Source organism: Podarcis erhardii, assembly GCF_964252035.2.
Source record: "Podarcis erhardii genome assembly, chromosome: 3".
In the NCBI taxonomy this organism is placed as follows: domain Eukaryota; kingdom Metazoa; phylum Chordata; class Lepidosauria; order Squamata; family Lacertidae; genus Podarcis; species Podarcis erhardii.
The window spans coordinates 62,560,345-62,575,599 of record NC_138507.1 but is presented as its reverse complement, the minus strand read 5'-3'; the positions used below and the strand labels follow the sequence as shown (position 1 = coordinate 62,575,599).

The following is a 15,255-nucleotide window of genomic DNA, read 5'->3' as shown; positions in this document are numbered from 1 at the left end:
GGCTCTACCCCTATTTTGTGTAGTTTCAACTTTACTCAGAGAGCAAAATGGCTCTTCTGTCTTAAAAAATTTTTTTTTGTTATCACAGCTACAATAATATAATATAATAAATATAATAAATATAATAAATAATATAATATAATAAAAGAAGTACAAAAAGTCAATGAAACATCCCAAATCCAGTTCAAGGCATAATCAACAATATGCAAAAACAGTAGGCTAACCCGGGACAAACAGTGATTTTTAAAGTGTGCTTAAGTTCCTGTTTGGGCTGTGCCTAATTCTAGTATTTTCACAGGACACCTTAGGTTTGCAGGAAACCATTGGTGACATTCAAGTGTAATAACAATCAGCTCTTGGTTGTTTGTTTTCCTTACTTGCACCATAAGTCTCTCTTTGTGTGTGTGCACATGCATACAATATGAAAACTAGCCAAATAAAGCACTTCGAAAGTAACACATTCCAGAGCAAGTACAAAAAAAAAAAAGTTACAAAGAGCCAGAATTTGTCAATTCATAGGAAACTGCTGAGGTAGATTAAGGGTGATTTATTTTTCCTGATGCTGACCAGTAGATGAATATGAGCTGTTTTCAGTGCGAAAGCGCTGACAAGAGAGATAAAACAAATGTATTTAGGTTTGTACTGTGCTAGGCGTGGCTGAAGAGGCGCAGTTGTCTTTCCCTCCCTTCTTGAATAGAGTGGCTGGGTCCCCCCCCCCCTTTTCTTTTTTTGGAATGAGAGGAGGTGGGAGATGGGGACGTTCCACAGTGTTGTTTAGAAATCGGTGGGTTGGGCAGCAGCTTCCTATAGCAGCAGGAGTTGGCTCTCTGCCATGCTTCTCGGCTGTGCGCTTGAATGGGGTGGACTGGGGAACAGCTGTACCTAGCACTGGTGCACTGCACTCTCTGCAAACAGGACCCTTTCACTTCCCTCCATGGAACAGTCCCAGGATGTTTTGCCTGAAAGGTAAGGCAACTTTTTGGAAGTTATGTGACTCTCCTGTATAGCTGTTGCTGTCCCCCCCCCCCCCGCAATCACAGGCTAGCAGCCCTCTTTTACAACTCTCAGAAGTTTATGAGAAGTTTAATCTTTAGTCTTGTCCTTGAGTCAGAGGGCAGCACAGATCTACATAACCCTTTGTGCTTTATTAGCAGGGAGAAGACTCATTCCTGCTTGGAATCCTTCGAATGCTATGTGTAATCCTTTCCCATACAAAAGAGCAAGCTTGCTCTGTAGGTTTCAATTTGCTGAGCCTACCAAGCATTTGAAAAAGCATTGTCTGTGTTGTAGGAACTTTAGGAACAATTTATTGGATGAAGCATGTGCACTGACCATGCTAGTTAATAGGATCTGTCAGACAATACCTTCATTTAATTATTTTCAAAACAGTATGAGGTCTAATGAATGCCTGGAGAGAATGATGAATTTTTTTGTCATTATATAAATGCAAAACCAAACTATGTCAGTTATTTCTTTTCATGGTGAATGTTGATAAGTGCGTGAATGTGATCAAGGACAGAGGCAACATTACTACAAGTTAGTTTCTTTATAAAATTTGGTATTAACTTTGAGTTCTATTTTAGATTAAGTAGTAGCGCGCGCGCACACACACACACACACACACAGTATGTTCACCTTTCTAAAAAAAAAATCCTGCCCTGAGTATATGTGAATTTCCTTAGGCTTGGTGTTTCTGCTATTGGAATAATTCAGAGATTTGTAATTGTTAATAGAAATCAGTGGCTCTTCACTTTAAGTGTGTGGTTTTTTTGTTGATGTCACTAGAAGTAAAGATAATAATTTTTATAATGCACTGAATTCAAACTTATTTCAAAATATAACCAAATTACTAGTTAAGCTACTAATAGAAGCTCCCTTTATGTTTCTTTCTGTGCTAACAGCTGTATATTATATATTATGTTTTCAGTGGAGGAAAATATTATTAATGACCATGGATTTCAGAATTCCTGTATTCATTTTAAGATAGGGCATTTCCACATGTTCAATGGGATGTGATGCATATTGTATATGTATGTATGTATGTATGTATGTGTGTGTGTGTACACACACACACACACTACCCTATACCCAGAGGTCTAAGGACGGTTCACAGAACAAAATCAAAATAAAAAACCACAAAATATATAATAAAAACAGTCCCCCCCAAAAAACCACATACTTGCCTCCATTTCTCCCTAATTTATACCAATTTTTATAAAGCATTATTAACTGATGATCTCAGAATGCTAAGTCATCACAGTTGTTGTTTTTAAAATACATTTTTATTGTTACCAGATTATTTTTGTTTATTTTAAATAAAAAGATAAAGTTTTAAACACCTCTCTTTTCTTTATTGGCCTGACCTGAACCCCTAGCTACACCTCCAAAATGTTTTCACAAGGATCCATCTGCACCTACCTCTTTAAAAACAACACTTTTGTTTGCTGCATTGGGCACTTTAAAAAGTGTTCACATATGCTAATACTTGCTCCTTTGTCCGTTAATAATGTGGCCGGGGACCTCAGACTGCTTTCAAAGAGGACCAGCAAAGGCAGCAGGAAGCACCAGTGATTTGTGCTTCCTGTTGTATCATCTTCCCCACCCCCCACCCCTCATCAGTGTTTGCAAGGAATCTCTTGCATCTCCCTTAGCAGGCTCTGTTCCACAAAGATTCCTGTAGGGAAATTGGTGGATAGACTGTTTGCAGTTGGAAATGACGGAGCCTTCATTATGGTATCCCCCCATGTTGCTCTTGCCAGGTAGACACTCTCATAGTTGTATTTAAAATCCCTGTTCACGGGGGGAGGGACAAGGACGTAGGTGCCTATGAAGGCCTCCATGTGCACCCACAGGTGCAAATACAACAACATATGTATTTTAATCAAGCTCATAAGCAGATTTAGTAATACTGTAAGCTTCAGCTTCTGTGAGGGGATATTTCACACTGGATATTGTAATATACTAGCATTTCTACTGGAATGCTAGGGCTGTCAAGATGCTGGAATTTAAAATGTCTATACAAGAACCACAGCTATGCTCCCTTCTAAATGTTTACTTTGTGTAAGGTTTGTTGTTATTCTTTGTGAAAAAGATTGATAAATACTATATTTTTTGAAATCAGGCAGCTGAATAGACTGGATTAGGGATAATGCAAAAGGAGAATTGAGGTGAAAATATATTTTTATTTCCAAAGTTACTTTTAAGTAAGGTCAGACTAGACACAGGATGTTAGCCAGGGTTGAAGAGAAAGCTTCTATTTGACTAGATCACTTAATGACTTCATTGTAAAGAAAATGCAGAGGGTGCTGTAAAGAAGGTATGCAAGCTCTGTGACTGCAGTTAAAGAGGCATATGCCACAGCCTTACATATTTTACAGCTGTGGATTTGGGGAAGGAGGACAGGAGGAATATTTTTCTGCTAATAATAGTAAGAAGTTATGTTGGAGGCCATCCCTGAAAAATCCAGGGCATGTGGTTATTGCTCCCTAGAGGAAAGATCTGTACTAGAAATGCTGATTTATCATCTCTCTTTTTTAAAAGACATCAATGGCTTGCTCACCAGTTGTCTCGTGTGTAGTATACATGTAAGGACATTCCTTGGATTCTTTTCTTGGCAATCTTCTTAGCAAATATGTAAAGTTTAGAATCAGAAACAGATTTTCCCCCTGATGTCTCAAAGCACATGCATTTCCTAAGTCAAGCTAGGCAGCTTGTACTCAAAGGTGCGTTATTTTGTTCCTCCTAGGATGAAAGAGAATAAAACTGTGCCTGCTTTTATAGTATGAATCCCTCAATTTAAATTTGTGGTCATATTTTAATTATGCTAGGATTAATGAATCCAGTTGTGCTTCTTGTTCTCAACTCAGTAGTAAAGCTATAATTGTTGCTAATATCAAGGCAAGGATTGCAACCAGAGTTTTACTAGCAAATAATTTATTTTGGACAACCTATATGAAAATGTATTTATTGGCACTAAAGTTTTCAGATGGATGTGGCAAGCTCTTCGGTTTCCCCTTCGCTATCATTTATCACCATAGTTTTAGCTCAAATATACTGTTTATATAATCATGTTAGACAGGCTCTTCCCTTGTAGGCTTTTCAGTCCATTTGCTTACTTGATGGAGAAAATCTGGAGTGAGAGCATCTTGGACAGATGACTGCCTATCTTCTCCTTGAAGACCTTCAGTGAAACCCACCACTGCCAAAAAGATTCTCCTAATGTTGAGCTGAAATCAGTCCTCTTGTAGATTAAGCCCATTAGCCCTGCCCTCAATGGCAGCAGAGAAAAAAAGTATTTTTGTTCTTCTGTGTGAAAGCTCTTCAGGTATTTTTTTTAAAAAAACCAAACATTTTTTTTCAATTTTCAAAAACAAAAACAAATAAACTGAACAAATACAAAAGTAAACACACCCAAATTTGTAAACATAATTTGTTATTCCAGATTTAGATATACTACAGACAGGCATGGCTTTCAAGTATCAGAAGTTAGTGTGTTACCATGTTCTCTCTCAGTCTTCTCCTTTCTTGAGGGCAAGAATGTAGGACATGTTCACAAAACAAACAATTTCCATATAAAGAAACAGTACTCTAGGGGAATGATTGGGAATCTGTGGACCTCCGAATATGATGGGGGAGTTGTCATCAGCCCCAAACAGTTCGGCAGTGGTCAAGACATCTACATTCCTGCTCTAGAGCATACAAATTTAAATTTACAAAAAGAAAAAAGCAGGGCTAGAGGAGCTTTAATTCCTGCAATTCTTAAAAAGTCTTAATGTGATCTCACATATGATGAAGCAAATGCCATAGAAATATGTACAACTGTTCAATCTGTAGGTATGGGAAGAATTTTAGTAACGAAGTGAGTGTGAAATTTCAAGCACATAGTTTAAATAGTGCACACACAATCTTTCTTTTACAGGCTTTTAAAGGCTTAACATTATTGGGCATTGATTTATTTGAAATGTTTGCTAACTGTTCTTCATCAGAATTTTTTATTAAGTGTTGGATTACTAGCAGTCTCAACAAAAAAAATCTTTTTCACAGTATTGCATGCCAAAGGCAATATTTTCTTCAGGTGATTTTAATGGCTTAAGTTTAAACAGGACTTTGATAGTGCTGCAGAGTTCAGGGGTGCCAGACTTCTAATCCCTGGATCCAGCAAGTGTTAAAAGCTAATCAAGCCAGGCTAGCCTCCTGGTGAAGTGCAGAGCCAGAGTTTGGAGTTGAGAGTTGAGCAGTAATGTGACCTAGATGTAAACTGCTGGCTTGAAAGCCAGAGAACAATGTTCAATTTCTGTTTGAATACAAGGCTATGGCTATGGAAGAAATAACACTCTTTTGGGGTGTTGATGCTGTGAATCCCTCCATTATAGGCTTAGGTTGACGTATAAATAAACCATATACCATAAAGACACCACAGTCTCCACTGTGCCTCAGTTCCAAAAGGAGACATGGAGCCAGAATAAGCAGCTGGAACTCCTGGAATCTCGCACCGCTTGGAGATTGGTGTGGCATGCAACAATAGCAAGATTTTGATATTTTAAGTGTTTTCTTTCTTTATTGCCACTTCCCTTACTGCACATTCACATTAAGCCACCATCACATTAAGCCACATTAACCATTTAATGATGGTTTACTGAGAATGCGCAGGGTGTGTATGCCCATTGCTGAAACTCTTCACTGCATTATTCCCCCATTCCAGGTGCTGCCATGCCAATGGGAAACAAGCTAGAGCCTCAAACCGGTCTCATAATTATGTTTTTCCCCAAACAAAGCTTGAGCAGTAACCAAAGTTCTGCTTTTGTCTTACTGCTCACAATTTGTTTGGGGGTAACAAACATGAGCCCAGGTTTAGAAGTCACAACATACCAGACTCTGGCTTGTTTCCTGGTGGCATGGCAACAGAAGTAATGGTGGGGGGATGCAGTGAGAAGGTTTCAGCAGTGTGTGCCAGCAAGTACACATTCACATTAAACTGTGGTTTTCATGTGACATGCCAACTAGGGCCATTGAATAGGAGTGGATGAATTGGTCTGTCTCCAGTACTTTCAGACATGTTTCACCAGTAAGGTCTGTTGTATCCCGTTTGCATTTGTTGTTTCTTGAAAAAATCTGCATGAAATAATGCTTTTAAATACATATCTTTTAAATACATTTCTCTCAGGATACATTTCTAAAATGTTATTGAGCTAAGAACCAGGTCAGAACATTCAGGAAGTGTAAGAGTAAGTGGATAATTAAGTTCTGATCTAAACATTAATCTGTGGTGCGTGGATCCAGTTCTGTTTAATCAGAACGTTCAAAGATCTTGTTTGTGAAATATCTGTAATATTGAAAAGTTATAAGGGAGTAGAATGGTATTATGTTTTGTATTTATGTTATGTTTACTTCACCTAGGGGTTCCCTGGCCCAAGTCCTATATTTAAATGATTTGTTATGCATTCAACCCTTTTCATGGAGCCCATGGTGGTACCTTAGCCTCACTAAACCTTTAAGGTAGACAATGCTGAGTGACACTGATGTTGCCAAAACTACCTTGTGAAGCTTTGTGTCTGTGTGTGAGAAAGGGGGGTTTAAACCTATATTTCCCATTCCCAACCTAGCATGACATAAAAAGGTAAGTTATAATACATTTAGATAAACAAAAACCCTAGCTGCCTTTTCAGACTTTTCAGAATATTTTTTTCTATGAAGCTGGATTAGAAATATCAATTTCTTTTTGTTTTGTTTTGTTTGCTATCAGGTACTTAGGAAATTCTGTTATTGTCATATAAATGCTGTTATTTAGTACAAACAGTCATGTCACAGCCAGAGATACTCTAACTATAACCTGCTGATATTATTTGTTCACAATTACATAGTTACTGCCCTAAAACCATTGCCTCTAAATGCTAGAGACCGCTGCTCAGAACTGCAGTTTGTCATAAAGCCTCACAGTGTGCATCGACTTAAGAGAGGAATTGCCAAAATGACAGATAAATGCTATAATTCATAGCAAATCATGATATGCTACACTGCTGTGCTGCATTCGACCTCTCGAGTGCCTTGATCTGTTTGCAGGTTTTTGTTGGTTATCATTGTAGTTTAATTTAAACTTCCTTATTTGAAATATCTTACGCAGCATGCCTTTCAATCGGAACTGATTAGCTCCTTTTATATTGATTACATTGCTGTGTAGTTAAGACGAGATGGTATGGTGATGGTTATTTGTAGGAAGTCACTGAGTTTTAACTATCTGTACTTTAACTGGTGACCCCTGTACCATATAGGCAACCTGCCAGCAGGAGAACTAAGATACAGATTTCATTAAGCTGTAAATAGTTTTGTTCACCTTTGCTGTCCAAAGTAAGATGATAAATTGTTCCACTTGGCAAATTCAAAACAGAGCTGTAAAGAGCAAAGAACTGGAAGTAGAAGGAAAAGGCAATGTGGTAGACAAAAGAGAGACCTTTGTTAGTCCAATGCATCTTGGACCCTACTGGTTCTTCTTCAGGGAAAGAAATACAGATTCAACATTTAGATGTGCTACTGCAGCTTTCTTTTGCTAACTCCGAATCTGTATTTCTTTGAAGAAGAACCTGTAGGGTCCAAAACATGTCACACTGGTAATGTGGCGCCCTCCACACAATTTCTGTTCTCATCCTGAAGCAAAGTTCTTAACCCGAGGTACTATGTCTGGGTTAGCGGAGTCTGTAACCTGAAGCGTATGTAATCCGAGGTACCACTGTATATAATTTAGTTACAGCGGCCTCCCTGCATGCTAGATTTGATGGTTTGATTATTTTCTTGTGAGGAACTCAAACTATATCCTTGTTGTTCCTGTGTGTGGCAATTATTCTGTTCATTTTGTTTCTTCCTGTCCTTGTAAGATGTCTTTCTTTTCCCCGATTGTTGCTGTTATGCTTTGTGCAGAGCTAATAACTCATTGTTGTTCCAGAAATTTCTCCATTGCTCTGTCCTGTGGTTTGTTGTTGTACACTGAGAACTTTAGCAAGAGCTGCAAAAGTCACTGTGCCCCAGTAAATAAACGGTTGTCACCATTTTTCCTCTCAGCCTGGGAAGCAGAGTGGTCTGTCAAACGTAGATGACTCAGTAAAAACCTTATCAGTTCTTTGGCAGTTCACAGACTCCTTTCATTCTTCCTTCCAGCTGAAAATATATGAGCAGTTATACTTCCAATTAAATTAAATTCCAAGTCCTCTTAGCATTATTCAGTTCACTTCATAAATAATAAAGGATGGGGAAGAGTCAGCTCTAAATTTCCATCATAAACCTTTTGCAAAATAGAGCTTTCCTCCTTTTTTTACACACACAGTTCTGTTTGATTTTATATTCTGTGTTTATAATCCTATTTCTTCTATCCTCACTTGTACAAATATAATTTGAACTAACATTCAGAGGACTACTGAATCATAAATGAAGAAAACTTTAAATAAAGAAACCGTAGTCTCCCCTCTCCCCACCATCTTTTTCACCTAATGAAGTCATATCGCAAGTTCAAACCTTAAAGTCCTTGCAGTTGGTTTGTTCTTCTAGAATGCGCCTGTACTTTAGTCCAATTAAGTTCTAATGAACAGGAGAACCTCTGCTTCTTAATGGTGGCATTGGAGGATTTTCGGCAGGTGAAGTGCTTTTGTACTCGGCGCCTCTCTGCCCCTCACATTTCATACCAGAGCGAGAGCCAGATACTGTACCGAGACGAACTGTGAGTGAAGCTCCCTCCCCCCCCCATCCCTGGGGCGAATTTGCAAGGATAATTATCCTCAATCATCCTTGTTTTTCCTTTGCCAATGATCTTCCACTGTCATGGGGACTGCGGAACCGAAAGCCCATCCAGAGATCTCGTATGGATGTGTCCTTCATTGTACACTTGCACATACACCAACACTTCTTCTGTTTTACCTCTCCCAAGATAAACCTTGCAAAGGAACAACATTGCAACCTGTTCCTCCATCACTTGTGTTTCCATTCAGTGTCATAAGACCTTAATATTTGAAGAACACTACATTTCTTAAACAGAGTTTGGCTTTGGGGGCAGATATAGCTCCGAGGACCTTCTGGCAGTTTCTTACTGCGAGAAGTGAAGTCTGAGTGTGGTGCTGATAACGTCAAGGTTGCAGGTTCAGTTCTCATATGGAATAGCTATACATTCCTGCATTGCAGGGAGTTGGACTAGATTATCCTCAGGGTCCCTTCCAACTCTACAGTTCTGTGATTTTACAGGAAACCAGGCAGAGGGCCTTCTTGGTAGTGGCATCCACCCTGTGGAACACCCTCCCATCAGATATCAAGGAGATAAATAACTATACAACTTTTAGAAGGCATCTAAAGGCATCAGGAAGTTTTTGATGTTTGATGTTTTATTATGCTTTTATATTTGTTGAAAGCTGCCCAGAATCGCTGGGGCAACCCAGTAGGATGGTTGTGGTACAAATAATAAAATATAATAAAAATACAAATAAATACAAATAAATAAAAAATAAAGATTGTTGTTACAGTTCATGTCAAACAGGGCATCTCCCTTTGGCTCTTTTAAATTGTTAAAGGGATAGTGGAAGGCTGGTGAAAAAGGAGGTGATGCTTGCTTTTGGTTACCAATGGTAATCCAGGATTGTAATGTATCTGAATTGGCAGGCTAACATTGCTAAACTTGTCTGAACTGTATCTGAATTGCTAGTTAAAGCAAACTGTAAATTTTGCTGCTTTTCACTGATGTAAAGAATGCTTTGCTCTCATAGTGCTAGGATGTACCAGCCTTAGCAGCTTTGTCATTCCATTGTTGCTGTAGATTAGAGACATTTCTTTTTTATTTTTGGCAGTACATCTTTGGTCCCATGTTTTTCAGATGCCTCAGCAGCTGCATGGGATGGACTGAAATCCTCTAATATCACACACATAATGGCTTTTGTTTCAACATCAGCAACAACCTTTTTTTTTTTGAAGAATGTATTTGTTTACTTTTAATTTATAGCCCACTATATCCCAAGGGCTCAGGACATGTGATCTCAGTTTTAAAAAGTGGGACAAACCATAGCTCTGAAAGACATGTAACATTACAGTCTAAATTTGATGAAAACACAAAAAGGAGCACACAGTAAAAAAGATGGGAATCAAAACTTAAATGACATGTACTATTTTTAGTAGCATTAGGAAATTGCCTACTGTAAAGTGTGCATCTAAATACGTTCAGGAGCCTGCCTGCTACTGTGAACTCTGCATTATCAAGGTTCTCAACTGTGAGGAAACTTTTAAGAACATAGAGATATTTTATTTCTACACCATCCTTCATTCCAGGGTCTTTTTGGTTGAATTTATCTTCGTTTTCTTGGAGAGTTTTGATTAATCAGCACATTTTTTTCTGGATTAAAGAACTGAGGCACACTTAATTCTTAAGGTCAAAAAGACATACATGTGTTCTCGGCTTCCAGAAAAACTGGTTTTATGACTGCAGGATAGCTCTGTTAATATTTATTCCCAAAGCTCTATTCTTCCTTTATCCTTTCAGTCATGGATCATAGTTAAGGCCATCTTCGGGGGGTGGGGTGGGAGGTGATAATTCTGGGGTTCCCTTTAGCCTCTAAGCTATAGCATTGGATACATCAGAAAGTCTGTCCCCCCCTCTCTTGGGATGTTGTTGCAGAACATTATAATTAAAATAATAATAGAAGGGGATTGAGGTGGCATGGCCAGCTGCAATGTACCATTATGTGTGGTGTAGGATCACATCCTAAGTGAAGTTATGTTGGTAATTTTAATTTTATAATGGATTATAGAATAAATGCTTATTGAACTGCTTATTTTATTATGTAACCTCCCCTGGAATCATTGTGGGGTGAAGGATGGTGTAGAAATAAAATATCTCTATGTTCTTAAAAGTTTCCTCATAGTTGAGAACCTTGATAATGCAGAGTTCACAGTAGCAGGCAGGCTCCTGAACGTATTTTGATGTACACTTTTAGAAGTTATCACCAGACTTTCTACCCACTCAGCATGGGAAGGTTAGGAGTAGTTGGGAATGGAGAATTACAACTGGGACCATATAACACCGGTCCTAAAGGATCTTCATTGGCTCCCAGTGCGTTTCCGAGCCCAAATCAAACTGTTGGTGCTGACCTTTAAAGCCCTTGGCCCAGTATATCTGAAGGAGCATCTCCACCCTCATCGTTCGGCCCAGACACTGAGGTCTAGCTCCAAGGACCTTTTGGCGGTTCCCTCACTGCGAGAAGCAAAGTTACAGGGAAACAGACAGAGAGCCTTCTCGGTAGTGGCGCCTGCCCTGTGGAAGACCCTCCCATCAGATGTCAAGAAAATAAACTTGACATCAGATTTTTAGATGACATCTGAAGGCAGTCCTGTTTAGGAAAGTTTTTCATGTTTGATGTTTACCGTGTTTTTACTGTTCTGTAGGGAGTCGCCCAGAATGGCTGAGAAATAATAAAATTGTTCTTGTTCTTCTTCTTCTTCTTGTTACAATTGGTACTGCAAGGGATAGCACTCTTTTTAAAAGACCAAGTCTGTGTGTGCTCCTGGATTCACCACTGACTGTGGAAGCCCTGGTAGACTTGGTAGCCAGGAGTGCGTTTAGTCCACTTTGGTTGGTATGCCAGCTACAGCCCCTCATTTAGATAAATGATAAATCATCGGATTATTTAAGCTATAGTTTATTAAACCATGGTTTTGTGTCATGTGTGAACACTGCCCAGCATCTTAACTATGATTTCCTTACTGCCAAAAACCCCCAAAATCTCAAACCATGGTTTGTTGTTGACTTATGAACCCTGGTTTCTTCTAACTGTGGTCCGAGTCCAGCACTCTTCCTAAACTATGGTCTGTTTGGTGAGTGTCTGGGGTGAGGTGGTCAAAGTACATAGGCATGAGGCAAGAGTAGTTGGGGGAAAAGCCAAGTTTGAGAGAAACAAGGCACAGTTTGTTTGATTGTCAGTGGGAGAACTCTTGGTTTATTAAACAAACTATAGCTTAGTGTTATTTGTCAACTGGGCCTGTGTGGCAGTTTAGTGATGGATTAGTGGGCACAATCTAATACAGCCCCTCCACTAATCCAGTGGATATTATTTGAAGGTGTGAGTAATGGTTACTGTTTTATCTGCTATGGAATTATAATTTAGAGATGATACAATTCTGAATATAGGAAATCTTCACCCTTTTATTAGGAAATGGAATACTGAATATTATTATTGGCATGCTCAGGAAACTTACAACTTTGCTATGGATTTTGTCTTGGAATCCCTGGGAGTATCGTCTAATCCTGGCTTTTACACTTAAACCGTAGACAACATGCTAAACCTCTTTTGAGTCTTTCTGTCTCATTTTTTAATAAGGATAATGCCTACCTCCAGAAGGTGCTAAAGGATTCATTTGCTCAGTATTTATAAAATGTTTTACAACTCTATTCGCCAGTAAATTTAAATAGTAAATTTAAATTTAAATAGTGGGGTTTTGTTTTTTTTACGAAACCCTAATAAGTATTGTTAAATACTTTCATGTCTCTCCCCTCATTCCATTTTTAATAACTGTGTTCCAGTCCACACAAACACATTTTGTTATGTTAGTTTTCTCTCTTTCTCCACCTTTCCCTGTAGTAAGAAAATAAGTTGCAACACACTTCTGCAATGTTCTGATATTGTAGCTCTCTGTACTGCAGTGAACATTGTAACTTAGCTTTAAATAAGCTTTTAAGATATGGCCATCTGTGTGGTTGTACCTGTTGTCCAAAGAGTAACAAATAATCTGGGATAAAGCTTAAGAGAAGCATCAGAGTTCAGCTGGAAAATAAAGAGGCCAGTCTAAAATCCGCCTTGGGTGGATGTTTTTAGAGGTCTGGTGGATATCTTCAGGTCCCAGTTGAAGCCTGGATCTGGGGCTGAAATGGCACCTGCTTACGTGAATCGGTTCAGATGATTTTATGCTAAATAGCTCATTAACTGGATTGGTCCATTTAGACCAAACTAGCCCAGTGAGAAGGGCAAGATCTGTAGTGCACCAGAAAGCGCTGCCTCTTTTTACCTGAAACGTTTATAGATAGGTTATCATCACAAGTACCAGGGATATTGTTTGGAGCTGTATCTTAAAATGATTGCCTATGTACACTGCCTGCCTTCTGACCCAGTAGTTGGTTGCCTGCACAGAAGTAAATGGCAGGCCAGCTGTGATGACGATGAAGAACTTCTTCCACTGTATTCCAACAAAGGGGAGATCAGTCACACTAAGGTCCATGAGCACTTCAGGAAAAAATGGCTGAGCAAAGACAACGGTACCTTGTGGCCAAGTAAGATTGCATCGTGTCTTTTACTAAAGCGGTTAAAGCAGGGTGTTTATAATCTTTGTTCTGGATATAGATAAAGTGTTTTTTTCTTCTTTGGCAGTATACAATCAAATAAATTTCAAGAGATGTATTGTTTAAAGTCATAAATAGAATGCCTTCTAGAGCGAAGACAAAGTCTGTGATAAAATGTCGTGACTTCACCATTGTAGAAAGTCTGCTTCATCTTAACATATCCATATTTTTATTCCTTTACAGCACATTGTAGTTAAATGGAAATGTGTTTGTATTAAAATGTTGAATGACTAAATCAGTGCTACTCCCACTCAGTGTTTTATGTAATATAGTTTGGTGCCATGAGGGTATCCTGTATTTCCAGTAGGGAAAATAACACTGGAGTCATAATGACCCTTTTGAAAATAAAGTTTTCTAATCTTGCATTTGTTTGAAGCTAGGTTCTGTTAAGCATCATTGTTTCTCACTTTTCACTTTGCCTACCCAAGCAGGGACCCTCACCTGCTTAGAAAAGTGAGAGAGAGAGGAAAAACAAACACTATGTATACTGTAAAGGGAACTTTCCTTTTGAGATTGTGCCATTAGCTTTGTATTTTATTTTTTACAATGAGTAAGTTAATTCACCAGCGGCTGGATTTTATTTTCTCCTTTCCATTCATTCTGATATTCTGTAGCTGGTTGTCAGTATAGTGCCTTATCTTGTTTTGCTTTCTTGCTTGCGCGCGCACCCCCCCCCCCGCTGCTCTTGGTACTCCTTTTGAGGGGATGGTAGATAGTAACAGCCTTTGAAATTATGCTTCTAAAATCAGGTGACCAAGGAAGCATTTAATAGGAAAGTTTGACAGTGATGAAATTTAAAAAAGCACAGCATTACTGATTTCTTTGACCTTTAAACTGTTCTCATTTAACATTCAGGTACTTTAAATGTAAACTCACTTTATAAAGCAATTACAGTTGTTGTATACCCTTATTATGAGCCAAAATACGGTAACCTTTCACTAGAATTATAACTGTCATATATTTAATTGTCCAGTGTTTAAGCATTCAAATGCTTAAATAGGCATGTCCTGCTTTATTATAAATATTGTTGTTTTTGTTTTAATGATGTCACTGAACAAATTGAATAGTTTTGCTTTAAAATGATCAAACCACTAGTTCATATATTAATGTTTCCCCATTAAATATTGTGCGGAAAAGTTATCCCCAATTCCTCAGCATGTTTTTGGAATTTCTGCAAACTTTCAGTAGGTTTAACTACCCTCTTCCCTGATTTAAAATCTTAAAATAGTATTTACATCTGAAGAACAGATTCAATTTGTTATTGCAGAAACAAATTATAAAGTGATTTCCTTTGGGAAAAGATAGTCGCTTTCCCAATGAAATTTGCTAACATTGTTTTAATGAACAGAACTGCGAAGTATAAAGTAAGATCTACGAGCAGCCTAAGTGATTTCTGGATGCAATATGTGAATATCCTGGCAGGATTCTTATTCTCTCTCTTTCATTTTGGCTTTGTTTCCAAGCACTGAAGAACAGAAACTTCTGAAAGCTTTCTTTAATTAAGAAAAAAACAAAACCCCAAAACAAACCCCTGAACTCCCAAATGTCCCAAACATAAAACAAAAATAACTGCTTATTCTCATTCTAGGCCCAGTAGCAGGTGCAAATTAGATAGAAAAATGAACAGAATAGGTCAATATGGACTTTGAGAATGCTTGAAGGCAATGTTAATTGTAGGAATGGCCATTCCCCTTTGACCTCAGGGTCGCAAACTGTCCCTGTGCATCTGTTGTCGCCTGTGGCTACTGGTTTTGCATTCCCTATGGCCATATTTTCTTTATGCATACAAGTATTTGTTAGGGATGGTGGTGGGTGAGAAAGCTGCGTACTGCATGCTTTCTTTTTAAAAACCTGGTGGCTGAATCTTAGTGATAGAAAAGTTGGGAGAGGATCAGTAGTTC

The 15,255-nt window shown here is 38.4% G+C and overlaps 1 protein-coding gene across 7 annotated transcripts in view; it reads left to right on the top strand.

The window, feature by feature from the left end:
- The window catches only part of NHSL1 (NHS like 1), a 148,160-nt gene that overhangs the window by 61,441 nt on the left and 71,464 nt on the right, over positions 1-15,255 (top strand). Inside the window, exon 1 of one of the 7 annotated variants that reach the window (XM_081855237.1) lies at positions 826-966. The exons of the other annotated variants lie outside the window; for them this stretch is intronic. Coding sequence (XP_081711363.1) covers positions 951-966 — 16 coding nt within the window. The 5' untranslated portion in view covers positions 826-950. Of the gene's footprint in view, positions 1-825; positions 967-15,255 lie in introns of those variants that run through there. 7 annotated transcript variants of the gene reach the window in all.